At 37.8% G+C, this 17,283-nt stretch overlaps 1 protein-coding gene across 1 annotated transcript; it reads right to left on the minus strand.

Annotated features, from left to right (window-relative positions):
• Positions 1 to 552: 552 nt before the first annotated feature.
• CDX4 (caudal type homeobox 4) lies at positions 553 to 8,160 on the minus strand (the record flags this gene model as incomplete). Its single annotated transcript, XM_082323076.1, has 3 exons — positions 553 to 759; positions 2,576 to 2,721; positions 7,728 to 8,160. 3 exons carry the CDS (start codon positions 8,158 to 8,160, stop codon positions 553 to 555), a joined length of 786 nt encoding a protein of 261 aa, XP_082179202.1.
• Between the last annotated feature and the right edge of the window lie 9,123 nt (positions 8,161 to 17,283).

Raw genomic sequence — 17,283 nt, forward strand, 5'->3', positions numbered from 1 at the left:
TAATTAAATGCAATATGTTGGTATAGCAATATTATTATGTTTCTTGAGTGTTTAAAAGTGTTAAATGTTTTTGTTGTTTCCAAAAAGTAGCATTCTTTTCAGTACAGTTAAGTGTGAATATTTATTCCCATCTACAGTTTACTCTAATTATATAAAATGTAATGAACCAAATACACCCAGCATCCTGTATTTTATGCAATAGTACTCTATAATCAGTTCCCTTGGTTTCCTGTGTATATATATGATCAGACTAGGACTACGTTTACTTGAATCTTCAGTTGTATCATTCTTTGTGTCAGTGTCTGAGCTAAATTACCTCCTACTCAAAGATTTTGAGTGATGAATCTTAGCAGCGGAAGTTCCCTGAGATTTCTGCAGTAATTAAAATATTTTGATAATAGTCCCAGATCCTGTACTTAGAAATGAGCACTCCGAAGACAGTTAAATGAGAATAGTCCTTTGCAAAGTTGAGTTTTCAAAGGGGTGGGGGGCGGCACGGAAATCCATTCTTGCTCTTTCTTTTTTCCTTTTTTTTTTTTTTTTTCCCTCTATTCATTCTGAAACTATGACTTGATGAATGTCATTAGACTGTAATCCATTTATCCCGTGTGGTGGTGGGAACAGAGAACTAGATATTTCGTTTGGACTGAGTGAACCAGAGTCACTCTGAACTGAGCCCCCGCTGCCATCAAACTGAGATATTTTCTTCTTGATCATTTTTCTTTCTTTGGCTCGGCGATTCTGGAACCAGATTTTCACCTGTGGTGTTGCAAATGATATCTGATTAATTCAAAGTAGTGGTCACATTTTTTACAGTAATAGTTGTATCATTGCTTTATATTAGAAATATCTTTATTATTTTCCAAATAGTTATGGTTTTATTACTTTACTGGTAATGACAGTAAGAAGCATTTAGCTTTGTCGTAAGTCCTGTAGAAATGCAGATAGATTATGTATTTTGTCTACATTATACTTGAAGGAAATTTAGCAGTCAAGAATTGGAGTGCTTTAAGAGCACCAGCTATGTAGAAGGAAACTACTGATTTTATGCGGTATCACTGGTTACTCCAGGCATGCCTGTGTTCTAAATCAGCCAGCTTGCATAACATTTAAGCAGAGGTTTTGAATCTTTTATAATTGCAGTTCTCTGAAAATTTCTGATGGAGCTACATCCTGCTGTATAACAAATCAGTCCATCAATGGTAGGCTTGTTTTTTGTAGTTACTTTCTGGGGCCAGTTATAGTCTGCGGAGTGTAATCTATTGTACTGTTTAGGTCTGAGACTGAACATCACTGCATCCAGTGCTTGATCCTAAAATATCATTGCTTATCCATGTATCCTTACACTTCCAGCCTCAATTGGTCCCTCTCTATTCCATGTTCTTGCACAGACTGAATGCAGAAGCAGAGGAGGCCACTGAAGGAGGAGAATATTTTAGAGAACTGAATGTGTATATTCAGAAAGAACAAAAGTTTGTAAAATTCTGAAAAGAAAGATCTCTTGTTTAAATTTACCTGGGGGCAAAAAATCTGGTTGCTAAGGTATGAGATGCCTTATTCAGTTTCGCCAAATCTTCCCTTATCCTCCAACTGTAGCAGAACCATTGAAATTCTGTTGTATAAGGGGTGTTGGATTCACCAGTTACTATATTTGCAGACTGCAGAGCTGTGCTTCGGAAGTGTGCTCTCCAACACAGTGATTTTAGGAAATTCTTTATCCTGAATTCATCTAGGCTTTGTATGAACACAGCTAAGATACCTGGGCCCCTGCTCCGGGGACTATCTTTATTCCGGACAGAGCTTAAATATGGGCTTGATATGAATGAACGCAGAGCTGCTTTCCAAAGACGCAATGGATCTAAGTATGCACTTGAAAATTTCCTGAATTGGCTACTTATATGTGGCACCAAATTTTATCGCCTAAAGGATCCTGTATATAGTGGGTGCTATAGGTGAAGTACCTGTGAACATAATAGCAAAAAGAAATCCTGACTTGAAAATCAAAGGCTGTAAAAACTCCTTAAAATGTTCTGAAATCTAACTGACTGAGGAAGAGTGTGGCCTGTGGAAGTAGTGGCAATAAATTTGTAACAAAAAATACGTAGATATCTCGTGTGATTGCTCTTTGAATGCTGAGGTTTTATTTTCCTGGCTTACAGCTGAAATGTATCCAATGCTTTGGATTTTTTTCTGGCTGCCATTTTGTGTGATTGCAAGAAGAAATAAAACAGTGAATGTCACAACTATTGAGAACATAGCTAAGATAATGTTAAGCTGAACTGTTTAAATTCTAGCTGCCTAGCAAGCTGTTATGCATGTGAGAATAAGTACTTTTTCTAGGATAAATGAATTCCTAATGTTTAGTTACCCATAACTGGAGGTTTCTGTCAAATTAGCCCATTTATTAATTTGTATTTGCGTAGCGTATTCTCTGTGCATCAAATATACTCACAAACTTTATCATGGTTGCCTTTGCACTACTTTTGGATACAGAACGTGAATGTTGCGCATGTCCTCTGGCAGTAACAGTGTCTGGTGAGTGGGTGCATACGAATGATGGATAGTCTCTGTGTACCTGTCTTTCAGATAGTCCCAGGTTTGCTGCAAGTTCTGACTTTCTCCTTATTGTAATGTATCTGTTGCAGTGAAATTCCTTCTCTAATTCTAGTCTCTGATGATCTGTGTAAACAACTCGGTACTTTTCTTTTGTTCTTGTTTTACCTGTTTAAGAAAGAAATATTATTAATATGTTGAATTTGATTTTCTATAGCATCTTTCTTTCAAACATCTCACACATTTTTCAGACATTCATTAAACTACAGAGCACGTGCATGGGATTTTCTGTGTTGCAGAGAAGGAATATGAGGTGCAGAGTGAATAAGTGAGTGAGTATTGGTTATCATAACTGTCTTTCCCTCTCTCTGAAAACATACATTTAAATGTAAAGCTCAAGTGAAAAACACCCTGAAGCATCTTAAATAATTCATAGCAGTACATAATTGGTGCTGGCTATATTTGATCTCAAAGGGGTTTCATTTCAGTGCTCCTTGAAGTGACTTCCATGTATGTGCAGGCATAAATACACAGCATTTCAAGACTGAAGTTGAGTCACAATTTGTTTAGTTGTACCGTGTCCTAATTTTTTATTTGAGTTTTTAAAGATCACCTCTCTAACACAAAGAAATGTTCTACTATAAATGCTTTCGCTCTCTTGTGTGGCCATAGGATATGCTTATAAGTGCAATAAAAATTTGAATTTACTTTTTCAAAAAGGTCCAGTCTTGCAGGATGCTGAGTGCCTGTAGAACTATTGCTGGGGGTACTCCGTGTGCTGAGCTTCCCTTTTGAGTTGAAGGCACTTGGCAATTTGTAAGACGAGGCAATAAAATACTTGTAAAAGGATTTCAGTATCATCCTCTCTCTAACGTATAAAAAAATATTCTTAGATATATTGGATGAATACTGTTAAGAGAAGCATTACTTGATGTTTAGAAGGTATCTCTCATTTCATAGACTTTTTTAAACAACTCTTCATGTAATAATTATACAGAGAGATCACTTTTCAACTTATTTGTTCTTCTTTGCACTTTCAACAGCCAACTAGATAGTTTTCCTTTTCCTTCTGATCTTCCCAGGTTTTTTTTGATGTGAGTTTTCTGGGACAAACTGTAGGACAAAGACTCCTTTAAAGTGGTTCCCTAAAATCCATTGAGGTGTTAAGATGAAGCACACGCCACACAAAGGAGCGACAAGGAGATCTTATCAAGAACCCCTTTCACATTCAGAAACACAAGCCAATTGGTTTGGAATTTACAAGCCCTAAACAAATGTCAGACTCTTTCATCTTAGCAGAGGAAAAAAAGGACAGAAATAGATGAAGGAATATTTTTTTCCTCAGTTCTCTTTAATTTTGGACAAACACTGAGGGATAGACTGGGATATTTTTATCTGAAGACTAGAGGTAGACATAGCTTAAGACATTTTGAAATACGCGTCATAAAGGATGTTTTCCCAAATCCTGTGCCACTTTGACTTCTAGTGTACAAGGTTTTCCTGCCTAAATTTGCAGGACTAAAACAATCATCAAACCGAGTTTACTTTTTTCAAGGTACAAATTGTTGGCTTTGAAATATTTGCTCTAAGTGATAGTTATAACATTAACAATAGTACAGATATTCAGGTTCCTTGTAAAGTGAAGGCTTAGAAGGTAATCTTTGAAAACAAGTTAAAATTCAACAGGGTTATTCCGGCTTCACTATAATCAGCAAATATAACCATGATTTGAGGGGGTGGAGAAAAGGAGTAGTTTTCCCCATTCCCCTTGGTCATAAAATTCACAGAGCATTTCTTCTGAAGACAATAAAGCTGGGAGAAGGCCTCTTTATTTACTGTGAAAATCATCACCCTTTCCGGCAATATAACTCCTGAAGAAAAGAGGGAGAAGGAAGAGACAAGACTGCATATCAAAGCAAAGAGAAGTGTTGAAAGGGTCTGTTGCCTCAATATGACAGATAGGCCTCAAAACCTCAGACAATGTAGGCCAGTGGAAAATAGATGTCACTACTAGTTTACAAAGCAAAATAAATTAGCATGAGAGCAGAGGCCTGGCCTTTTTTCCTGCTTTTCTATTTTGCTTTCTGGCTGTGTTTCTGCTGTGATGTAATCTGAATTACTTGTACATCACTGCTTGTTTGAACAAAGACATAAAATGTGTTGACTACAGTTAAAAAAAAAAAAAAAAAAAAGCTGAGGCTGACCTTGCAAAATATAAAAATAATGTTGTCCTTTTGTTTAGTCCCCTTAAAGTCCGTTCTCTTTCCGAGAAGGGTCACTCCCAGCTGAAGTTTCATATAAAGTTTTAAAAGATATAAAATCTATTTTCGAGGCCCTTGTTTGGATACCTTCTTTTCACTAAGTTTCATGCCTTGAAGGCTTACTCACTTTCATAAAATACACATTTTACACTGTTGATTGCCCAGGTTTTAGAAAGGAATTGCTCTGAAGTTCTGCTCTTACATAACTGTAGTTGATAGGGCATTTTGTAATTGATTTTTAGTAAAAACAGGATCAGACTGTAAGGAATTCTGTAGATGTTCTTTCTCTCATTTTGATAGCCTGTCTGGAAAGATATCTTTACCAAGCCCACTTTCCATGTTTGTTTTTTAAAATTTCTTATTGCCTCATACGTTTGCAATGTCTGTGTATTTGAAATAAAAAAAAGGTTTGGTTCTGAATATACAGTTACGGTCATTTAGTAAGAGGATATATAATTTCAAATCAAATTTTATCTGTTGAAAGGACATAGTACTTCTGTCTTCATGATGTTGTTTCATCCTGAGAATTGACTTGGGCAGGTAAATTTTCATTTCCCTTTTCCTGCAATTTAATTTTTTGTATAAAATGCTAAATACAAATATTGAATCAGAATGTCGTGCATTTAATAGAGTCTAAATAGAGGGGAAAAAATTCCCATTAACAGCCCCTTCTCAAAAATAATTCCCATTGTCGTTAGGACAGTATTTCAGTAGGCTGCCTCAGTTAATTAGATGTGGTTTGATTTCTGTTGTTCCACGCTGCTCACATACATCAATGTGAGTACACGCCACTGTATATATCTGTAAAGTTTAGGGCTGTAATTCTGAAATTTTAGAGCAATGAACTGTATTAAGCAGTGATAATATTGAAGGGGAAGAGCCAGTAGCTACTTCGATAGCATGAATAATATTATGGCAATAAGGAAAAACAGAGAGCAAGTCTGTTTCAAAGAGTGGTTGTAATGGCATCAAGTAAGTTTTTGTACGTTATCTTCTAGAGAAAGCACCGATGAGTTAATATGTAGCTGTTACATGCAGAATTTTAGCCTTGTCATTATTTGTTTGAATTTCCTTTCATTTTTCACAACTTTTTATGTGTCGGTATTAAAATTTTCCAGTTTTCACAGTTAACGTTATTTTAAAAACACCAATGAAAAGCCAAATCTATTAGGTACTTTTCTTGTTTTGCAAAATACCACATTCATGCTTTATTCTCCCAAACCCTTTTTTGAAGCTGGGTTGATGTTTTGAGCCCAATTCTGTGAAGTCCTGAGCTGTTTTTAACACTTCAAAGGACCGGTCTCTAGGAATGTACAGCCTCAGGACATGTACCTATTGACAGGCCCTGATTCACCTGTCCACTATTGTTCATAAACTGTTTCGGCATGTGTGTAAATTCTGTGTAAATGCTTTTCAGACTAGAGATGAATTAAAGCACATAACTGCTTTCCTGAAGTGCTTATATATTTTATGGAGTTGAGCAAGCGTGCAGGAAACCTTTCAGGGTCTTCCGTGTCTGTGCAATAAGCGTAAAACTAGGGTTTAGATTTTTTAAGTCTGTTTTATTCTTTAAGAATGCTAACACATTTAAAATTCAGTGGCAACATGACAGAGGCAGGGTTGCCTCATTGACATTCAGTAGTCTCCATTGAATTTGGGCTACACTCAAGTCTTGCATCACTTCTACACCTGGAAATCTCCAATGATGTTAATGAAGTTACTGCTGATTTACATGAGTATACGTAAGGGGGGAAAACCAGACTATAAATCTGCTTGGCTTTGAAGACCTTTGTAGAGGCCCCAAGTGGAAGGATGGCATTGTGATATCTTACTGTTCGCTAGGCATATTGTATTTACTAACAGTGGGAAAACAGTGTGTATCTGCTTTGTAACTAAGAAACAATTACCAGACTCGTTTTGCTCTTGAGTAATAACCATTTGAACGAGGATCGTGTCTCAAGCGGCAGCGCTGATTTTCTGTCTCTTCTAAGATCGCTCCAATCGTAATTGCTCTTCTTTCTTTAGAGCATTTTCTTTGATGCTCGCTAACACACACTTACTAATTTTAACCTTAACAATAGATTTAGCAAACCTTGCTACACCCAATTTACACCTTGGGAATATACACCGAAAGGTTTATCTGGCATGCAGCCTGTGACAAGAACAGGCGCATCAATGAGTGACACTTGCAAGAAAGTGATTTTTAATTGTGTAATTGTGGCAAGCTGCAAAATTCTGGTACATGAGAAAAATACTGTAAAACAGATTTGAAACTAAATGAAAAGGAAGCTTAACTGTCAAGATATGTGGTCTGCAAACAAAATAGTCTATGCTGATCATTTGAGTCAGATTACTTCCCTAGGAATATTTCTTCTCACCTAATAAATCTAGGTGGAAAAATAAAAGGCATGGGAACAACAGCAGAAAATTGCATAATCGCTACAGTTGGATCAGAGCACAATTTTCTTTAAAAGTACTGAAAAGTCTGTAAAGATTTAAAAAGATGAATGTGATTTTATATTGATATTTACCTTGCGACACAAAATAATGATGTAGTATTTTTGCCTGTGACTGTTAAATGTTGCTGCATTCATTGTTCCATAACAGTCTCAAGAGTATCATGTTTTTCATCCAAAATGCTTTACAGAATGTTACAATAAAGATTCCTGGACTTGAGTGAGATGCAGCCATATCTAAACACAACAGCCATTCCACTGTAGTAACCCTATAAAGCCTTTATGGGATGAAAGTGAAACTAGTGCAAATTTAGTTAAAACTGCATTAAACAGCAGTAGGTTAAATAAATGTCATAAATGACCCACCAACCTATGTGCTTCAAGTAAAGTTAATTATTTGTAAGAGCAGTGATAGCAGAAGATGCTTTCTCGGGTTGAAAGTTGAATATACACTTACCAGTAGTGTTAGCTTGCACTGTTTTCCTCATCCATTCGTAAGAGCTGTGCCTTTGGCTGTTGGGAGAGATTTGCTGTGTATTAATTGTTTCTACAGGAGGTAACCCCCCAGCTCCAGCAGGATGGAGGGAGCTGTAATCAGCAGAACCGTAGGAGACCTGTCCAGGAGACGAGCCATTGATCTGTGCAGCAGCAACCGTGCTGGAAGGTCCTGGGCCGTAAGCGTTCCAGTCCTCCCTCTGTGGGCCATAGTGAGATCCCCAGGTTCCCGCAGGCTGTCCGTGGGTGTCCAGAGTTGGCACATGATGGTATCCCATGTAATCTGGATAGGGCGGAGTAGACACAAAGTTTTGCACTGGCAAGTTGTTGCTGCTGCACCTTGCAGATCCTGGATACATGCTGGTTTCTTTATCCAAGAGAGAGCTCACATACATGATTGTCACAGATTGTAAATGCGTTGTCACAACATCTTGTTCTTCTGTATTTTCTTTCGCTGCTTAAAAATAATTGTTTGGTTTTCTCTAATAATGCCACTCTGCTTGGAATCTTCTACTTCATCCTCTTTTATTATCAACTGTGTTACCAGGTGCTGGTGGTAATGGTTTACCAAGATCTTGTCTGACGTCAGCCTAACTGCCTGCCTCATAATTACATTTACATTCAAATGAAGGGCTGACCAACCCCACCTTTCTGCTAGTTCTGGTGCTTTCTCTTTTAGAGAACTTTTATCTATCCTATTACCCTTCCCTGATATTCAACAGCAATTCCAGTACTGTGAGATGATGCAACAGTTGCTTGTATTTGTAACTTAGTAAAGAGACCCTTTTTTTAAGAAAAGACAGTGGTAACTATAATAGCAATGTTTGGTGTTCAAATGATTCTTGTCCAAAACCTTTATTTTTGTGATGAGTTATCAAGAAACAAGTAAATCTGTTATTCTCTTAATTTCTCAGGTACTCCAAAAACCCCCTTATTTTTACTTCTTAAATTAAGGGACACGGTCAATTTGAATAATTGTAAGGCAATGACTTCAGAATACAGAGCACCTTGTAAACAATGCATCTTGAATGTAACTGTCTCAAATATTTTCCCCTCATGTTTGTAAGTGGTTTTCCAGCATGGGAGAAATTAAGGCTCTAACCGTAATGCACACGTTCACACTCTCCCCGTACAGAGTGATTTAAAGAGATCCCTTCATCTGGTGGCCATTGCAAACTGATAAATTTTAAAAAACAGACAATAAATCTTCCTAACAGAGATGGTGCCAGAAGTACAAAGAAAATGCCTGTAAAAGGTATTGAAAAAAGTCTTTGATTAGGCCCAGTAATATTGTTGGCTTCTGTTTCAAACTGAAGACAACCTTTATCTGCCTGCAAGGCTGGGTTCCTTCCTCTGAAACTGCAGCATAGCGGTCTGTTTTCAGTGGTGGCAGCTTAGGTAAGTGCAAGAAACAGCTGGGTTATCAAGTTAGTGGATCAGAACTGCCTTGATGCTTTTCTGTAAAGCGCCTGACACATGGGTACTCTGTAGGTCAGCGTAAGTGTTCCCACTGAGAAGGATTCTTCTGAGGGTGGCTTTATATGGCGTTACTAAGAGCTTGATAGTAACACGGGAGAACTAAACCACACCGTATGACTTCAGAATTGCCTCTCTACGGTTGTCTAGCTGCAATTTGTAGAGTGAATTTGATATATTTTTATCTTGGATGGATTTCTTTGCAATGAGCTATTTGTCAAGGGGTATGCTTGCAAAAGAGGTGCAAATTACTATGAGTTGTTTCCCTTTACAAAGGTGTGGTTTTTCATTCAGTATCCTTTGTATTTTGACACTACTCGTATTCACACATCCCTTCTAATTCCAGCACTAAAGGATTCTAAGTGTGTACTTAGAGAGGAAAGCTATTCCTCTTCTGTGTGGTTTTTTTTTTTTTTTTAAGGAAAGAATTTTTACTGGGAAGTGTAGCAAAATCTTTATAATTCATTTTGCTATATTTACAGATGTCTTTATTAACACTTGGGATCCTGGGAATGTTGAGGAAAGTTGCATCATGGGATAGGACATGGAAAAAGTAAGGCCTTCTGTAATTGGCGTACCCTTATAAAAATAGACATTAAAAAAAAATCAGAAGACTCTTGTTCCCTTCATCTTGAAAGAAAAGGAATTGTAATACAGGTTTTGAAAGCCCACAGACTTTTCAGTACTGATGTGTACTAAAAAGAACAAAGAACTCCACTAAGCGTCATCCAAATTAAACAAGGTATGTTTCCTGGGCTGGAAGTATCCTTGGCATCTTTGGCCTATTTGTGAGCACTATGCCAGCAGTAAAATTCCAACGTATTGCTCAATGTTATGCAGAGCTGTCAGTCGTAGGCAGATCCATAGGAGGGTGAAGTTTTGTCTCCACGGACTGTATCTGAAATCCATTGACATAGTACAAATGAACATTGGTTCCTTATAGATTTCAGATCAGACGCATTGTTTGACGTCTAAGCACACCATTTTCGCATCTCGGCGAATGACATCTAATTTCATAGAACGCATTAGATGATGGTAACATTTTTTAATCCCTGGTCTTCCTCTCTCTTTATGCCTCTGCGCATACCCCCCACAATTTCACTATCACCTAATCCTATTTTTTGTATCTCAGAGCTTTATCCTTTATTCTCTGTTCTTCTTTTATCTTTTGTTTATGCTCCTCCTTTCCCTTTCTTGTTTTGCCTGTTCCATTATCTGAATTTTCTTTAGATCTATTTCGATTCTTTCCAGAACATAATTAGATCAAGATACGCCAATGGCGAATTGCTACACTGATTTGATATCAGCTAACAATAGTAAGCTTTGAATAAGGCATTTTGTTTAAAAAGATTTACATAGCAGGATAAGATTGCTGGGTAGGACTGCAGATTTTTAACACTAAAGCGAGAATAAGATAACTAAAATGGCAACATTCAAATGATCTTCTGCACCCTGACTCTTATGCCTCCCATTTTGTGTAACAGAACCGTGTGGATGTGGTAAAAAGGAACCATACCTTTGCATGTAGTCTAGTAGTTTGAGGTTACCAAAATTTTGGGGTTGATGTTTTTTGAGAGCTAGTTGAGTGTTAATCTGAGCCTGCCTTCCCAAGAGTCATTTCTTGGCTGTGCACGTGTCCTTCCTACTCAGGATCCAGCATGTCAGCAGCTTCAGAGCCCCAGAACTGCTGCATCTTCAGTGTATAGTAGTAACTTACGCTGTAGTTCCAGGAACACTTTTAGTGCACATTGCTGTCAAAAAAGAAAAAAAAAGGAGGGGGGGGGAAGTGAACTGCCCTTGCCTTGTCCATATTTGCACTGTGAGGGGATGGCTGGTGGTAGAGGAAGGGCTGTTGTGCTGTCTAGGCCTGTTTGAAGTGCTCATGGAACTGTCCTGTTACCATGGGGCCTCTCCTGACTTTTTGGGGTGGTGGGAAAGCGAAAGCAGGGCTGAGGTAGCGGGCTAGGCATCCAGAAATCTCATCCGTATGGAGGCTTGTGCTTATGCCATTTCTGCAGTGGGCGATAAAGACAGAACAAGAAAGATCTGTGTGGTATTGGCAGCAAGAGTGCTGTGCTCTTTGGCATACTTCAGAGAGATGGGTTGCCAGAATAACTGAATTATAATTTTCCATTTTTTTCTCCACCTGTTAAATTGCTAGGTATAATTTATCCACTTAGCCAGTGTCCACAGGAGTTGCCTCAGTGTTTGACGAAGTGAAGTTGTATGTGTGTAAAATTAAAGGTACTTTGAGATCTTTGGGGAAGAAAATTTTCTAGTTTTCTAACAAGTGGCTGATGAAAATCTAGCAATAATAACAAGCATGGTGATAACCATTGGAACTATTAAAGTTATGTTTGTACAGGCAATGTAGATGGCATACTATGGTGTATGTGCTGTTCTAAAGAGCATTTCCAAACCGAGTAATAATAATATAATCACGAACGTGCAATTAAATGTTTTAATGACAGCTATTAAAACTGCAATCTCAGGGACTACTGGTAGATTAAAACTGGCCTCTACAACAATAACTTGTATTAAAGGTGTTTGTACCTGTGATAGTTTTTATTAGGAACCTATACTCATAAAGTTACGCTTCCTTTTATATGGAGGTAAGAAGAAACACATCTATCTTTGAAGCTTGAAACTTATATGAAATTTATCTGGGGTTTTGTTTCTCAGGCAAAAAAAGCAGGTGAGCTTAGCATGTCCCATCCTGGCTAAGGTGACAGGAATAGATGTTTATTTTCTTGCCTCTGGATGACCACTCTAATAACACATCAGAAACATCAGGCTTAGGAGTGCTTCTTGCTCGTACCTTTATAACTGCATGCTTGGAATTTCGATGGAATGGCTAGCTAAGGACTTTGTTAGTGAACTACGTATTGCTGATAGTTTTAAAGCAGTATTTTGGAGGTGTTATTGAGCCTTTATTCAAGCTGGGCTTTGCACGCACACCCATTTCTCCTAAAATTAGTAGTTAGCTGTATAAATCTTGAGGACGGGTCAGTCAGTAGATGGCATGCTGTCAACCGAGGTCAGTTCTGTTGGAAAAGTCCAACTAGTCATGAAAGAAGGGAGGTGGTTTTAAAATTTTAAAACACACAGCTAAAGAGACTGCTCTTGCTTTCACCGAAGCTTCTACAAACACAAAACTTCTGAAAATGTTATATACCCTTTTTAATTGGGCTGGTTTAATATGCAACACCCTACTTAGGTCTCATTTTCAGGCCTTGAAACGCAAGCACATGCCAAATTGTATCTCCGTATTGACAGATGTGGCACAGCCCACAGGGCTGAACGAGCAATGGTAGCTGAACTGCTTTCACTTGCTGAACCGAGCTCTTCTGGGGAAAAAGAGATACATCACAAGTTTCAGTTCTGTACTGTGTGTGTCTCTCATCCCTAATGTGTATCTTTTTCCTAAGAGACCAACAGTAGAAATAAAAATGTCGGCTGTCTGTGAAGCCTTCCTCAATGGTTTCATTTTTAATTCCATGCTCTGAAATGTTGGTTGTTAACAAATCCTTTTGAAAAATGATGAAAAGTGACTTGTTGGGAGCACGGTGATTGTATTTACCCTTCTGTCTATGCCACTACTGTTTTTCTAACTGCTGCTAACAATGACTTATCTTTCATTTCTTAATGTTAACTTTTGCATTTTATTAAAAGTAGTGACAATATATTTCATGTATGATCTGCATCAGTGTTGTATTTGCCAGGAAAGAATGGTCTAGAGCTAAAGGAGGGTCTTACGATTCTGAAATTGAAATAATTTAAAATCTGCTACAAAATCAATACTGACAGTAATAAGAGTATGTCTTGCTGCTCAACAAGCAGACTTAATACAGCAGGAGTTACAGAGCCTGCATGTGGACTCCAGGTTAAATTGATTCTTTTTCACAGAGCCATGAAAATGAACCGCAAATCCTCTATTGATATTTATTTGGTTTCCTTCCTGAGTCATGTAGCGTAGGGCTCCCACTTACTGGAACTAATTCGTGCTGACCAGAGTGTAGCTGGATGGGATCGTTGGGTGCTCACTATTGAGTCCTTGAGATGTTCTTTGGTGTGGTCTTTCATGAGGTAACAAAGGAATTGATTGCCTTTACTGTTTGCATGGTTTATATTCCTGGCAGACTGGCGTTTCTTTTGCACAAATTTAACTCTTCTTTCATACTCCCCGGTAAGAGAGATTGCTGTCTACATAAAGCCTGTCCTGAGAGTGACTGTATTTTGTTGTGGTTCAGAAGACCAAGAGCACGCAGGGCGTATCTTAAGCCTTTCCATTTATTGTGATATCTCATAGAACAGTTTATTACAAAATGTCCAAGGAGGTATTTGTGCTCTTTGAGTATGAAAACAGCTGGCAAACGTTTTAATCATAAAACCTGTGCCTATTCTTTTACATAGTGAGGTTTGCACAATAGTGTGTCCAACTCGTAACAGCCAGTGCCGTTCCAAAATGCGACTGGCTGTGTAAGTCATTCGCAAGGATGCGTCATTTCAGCATACCCTCTGGGTGTAAAAGCTTGGCTTGGAGTAATCCTGTACTGCACCCGCAAACCAAATAAGGGTGCTAAAGTAGGAATATGCTTTTTAATTTTTATGTTAACATCCAGAATGAATATATTTTTGAATCTGCTCCTTGGCTAGCAGCTAGCACATACCTGATGCTCTCATGTGTACGTTAATGATCGCATAACCCCTAAGCAATTGCAGATACTGCATATTTGAAGTTTTTTGTTTTAGAAATGTCATTTTGATTTGCATATCTTGCTTAGTTGCATGAAGTTTTTGCAGAAGGTCCTGTTTGCTATGTTCTTCTTGATCTTTTTGTACCATATAGATCACAATTCTCACTGAGTAACGGGGTTTAAAGGTTAGTGAATTCCTCTGAAAACTGGACATACCTTGATCGTTCTTTTAATCACAATTAGGATTAAGGGCTTAAATATTCTTGTGATGTAGTCTAAGGTATGCTTTTCTTCTTCAGGGCACTTTGCTAACAACCAATCAATCTTCACAGCAACTCTTCTTTGGTGTCCCTAGTTTTTAGATGTGATAAAAGTGATAGGTTATATGATATACCCAAAGTCAGGAAGACAGTAAGTATTATTCTGAGGACTGGCACCAGTATTTAATGACTCACAATGTTGGACCAAAATACTTTCAGTTGATTTGGCTCCAATTTTATGTCTTTCTTATTTTTAATTATATACAGTATGGCATCTAAGCAACAGCACTACACAAGGTTCTTAGAGAAAAATGGCTTTCTTTTGTTTTGGGTGGGCGACTGTTTAAAGGATTAAAGCATGTTGAAAATATTTAGTTGAATAGATTGCTGGGAAGTGTTACAAAAAAATTGTACTACTTAAAACAATCACTGGCATAACTAGAAGGTTAATAATCTCTAAGGTATTGCCCTGGTTTATAGATACTGCTTTTGGAGCAATAAATTTTAACCTTTGAACGTGTGCTTCTGCAAATAAAATCCAGCCTTATTTTGTGTACTTAACAACTTCTGATTGGAAACACATAGCAACCTATAGCAAGCATGCTTTCAGCAAACTGGGACAGAAATGAGGCAGATCTTCAAAGTGGTCACTTATCTTCCTCAATAACTCTTCTACATGTAAACAAGATAAACCAGGTCGTTTTGCCAGATCCCCCTCTCTTTGAGTGATGTTTAAATAATTTTAAAGAGAAAGAAGCTGTGTTCAGATGTATTTCTTTTCTTAAAGTTCCTTCTTGAAGAACTTTTTTCTTTTTTGTTTTTAAAATTTTAATACAAAATTAAATTATGTCATGGAAGTGTGATTAAAATAGGTAGCTATGAACTTGATCCTGCAAAACCCTGGGGCCAGGGTTCTGTGCACTTAGCTGGAACTAGATCCTAAATTATTGTATATACGTACAAAAGATAAAGTTTCCCTCTGTATTCTTACCTTTTGAAAGTCTAAATCTGGAAATTTTTATTAATTTTTTTTCCTTTCTCTAGTATGCAAACGTAATTCTGTTTAATTGGCCTATGTGAGGATGCTTTTCTCCTTGAACCTTTTTCAGCCTCTATTAAGTTAAATATGTGTGTGTGTGTGTTAACTGTGGGTAAAGTATCTCTAGCATTTCCCTCTGTAGACAGGATGGCTGTTCTGTGTATTTCCAATGGATTCCTCTTTTGGACACATCCAATGGATATCTCTTTTGGGAGATCAGTGTTTTGGTTTGGTTGCCATGCTCGTCAGTCTGGATGGTAAATCACTTTTGTTCCCACGTGCTGTTTGTCGTGTTTCGCTTTTCAGAATACGTGGAAATCGGTACGGGTCTTTCTGTTGCTGAACTTTGAATTGCAGTTTCTTCATCTCATTTGTATTACCTATGCAAAGCTTCAAACTGCTGTCGCCAGCAAATGGAGCAGCGTTGTGAAAGGAAAGAGTGGGAGTTTTACAATGTAGATATGTGTCTATTTAAAGTTAGAATTGTACTCTTATTTAGTAAGAGTCCTTCTCGCAACTGTAAAACGATAAAGAAAATTAAGAAATAGTGAAAACTGCCAGCTCCCTGAACCATGCTGGTCTTACCATTCTCTTTTACTTTTTGTAAGCTTTTTTTTACCATCACCCTGCTTTTAAATGTGGTATTACAATTTGATAACAGACTAATCATGAAAATCTGCATGCTCACTTGCTACAGTAGCTGATACCACATTGGCAAACGATTATGAAAAAAGTCATTTATTTTAATGTTCTTTATATACAAAGTAATTTTACATAACAGACATTTTGATGACCTAATAGTACTATTTGTTATAATTAAGGAAAAAAACCAAGAACGTAGTGCCTAAATGACTTAATGCTCCTAAGTCTTATTTGCAACAGTGACAGAGATATTTAGGAGGACACCTTGGTGAAAATTAGTGAGGATAGGCATCCTAAATTTCTAAATTGCTTTTGACAATGAGGGTATAAATTCCCAAATCGCTTGCGTGCTTTAAAAATTTTCCCTTTGCAGACAAGCTATGCACGTGCGATTGTTAGTCACCTTAGGAAGTAAGTTTCGGGTTTATTCTTAAGTACTGATTACCTACCAAATTCTGCTTAGCATGGAAGGGATCAGCACTTTGAGAATTGAGACCCACTTAAAAAATGCTGAGAGCTTATATTTAAGTGAAATATTTGTTTGCTTTGTCTTCCATTAATTTGGCTTCTCAGATTTTTTTTTTTTTTTTAGTGTCACAATAGCTCTGAAAGCTGGACCAAATTTAAGATTAGTTGAATGCAATTATTGCATCTTTATCCATGGGCTATGCAGCCACTTTTTAAAATACCTCCACTTCTTAAAAGGATTTCCCCTGCTTTGCTCTTTCTTTTAGGATACAAAATGAGTCTGACGGGATTTTTTTTTTTTCCTATCAAAAATGAGCTTGGGCCAAGATTCACAATTCCAGAATGCTTTTGAAACATTTATGGTAAGATTGAAGAGTGCATGTTTATACCAGTGTATGGAGCATTGGAAATCATACCTGTCAAAACCAAAAAATTCCAAAAAGCTCATCCCTGACCTTTGCCCTTAACATGTAGTGAGTGCAACCACCGTGACCCAGGCTTTCCATCAAGTGGGTCAAAACATATAAGCCAGGTTTTCATTTATCAAGATCCATGTGTAAAGTCCATGAAAGTGAGATTAGTACATGGAACCTGTGTGGAGATCAAAGGAGAAGGAATATACTCTTTACCTAGGGACGAGGGACAGACAGAGCACTTGCGTACAGCTGCCGTTACTGCCTCAGCAATGTTGTATTGCCTGTGACCCATTTTGTGCTTTTTTTTTCCATCTGCAGGGTGCTGTAACAAGTGGCTGTATCTGGTCCTCAGCTCTCCTCCCTCCCAGTGCCTACCCACCTGCTGCATGGCTGGAGGGATGCTTGCCTTGCGGCACAGACTCGGCACGGCATCCTCTTGCAGAGGCTCCCTGCAACTAGGACTCCTGGCAGACAGCAGTTCCATTGCCCTTGGGAACTTGCGCTATCCTGCAGACCTGGC

The sequence above is a fragment of the Platalea leucorodia genome, assembly GCF_965183815.1.
Source record: "Platalea leucorodia genome assembly, chromosome: 10".
Taxonomy (NCBI): domain Eukaryota; kingdom Metazoa; phylum Chordata; class Aves; order Pelecaniformes; family Threskiornithidae; genus Platalea; species Platalea leucorodia.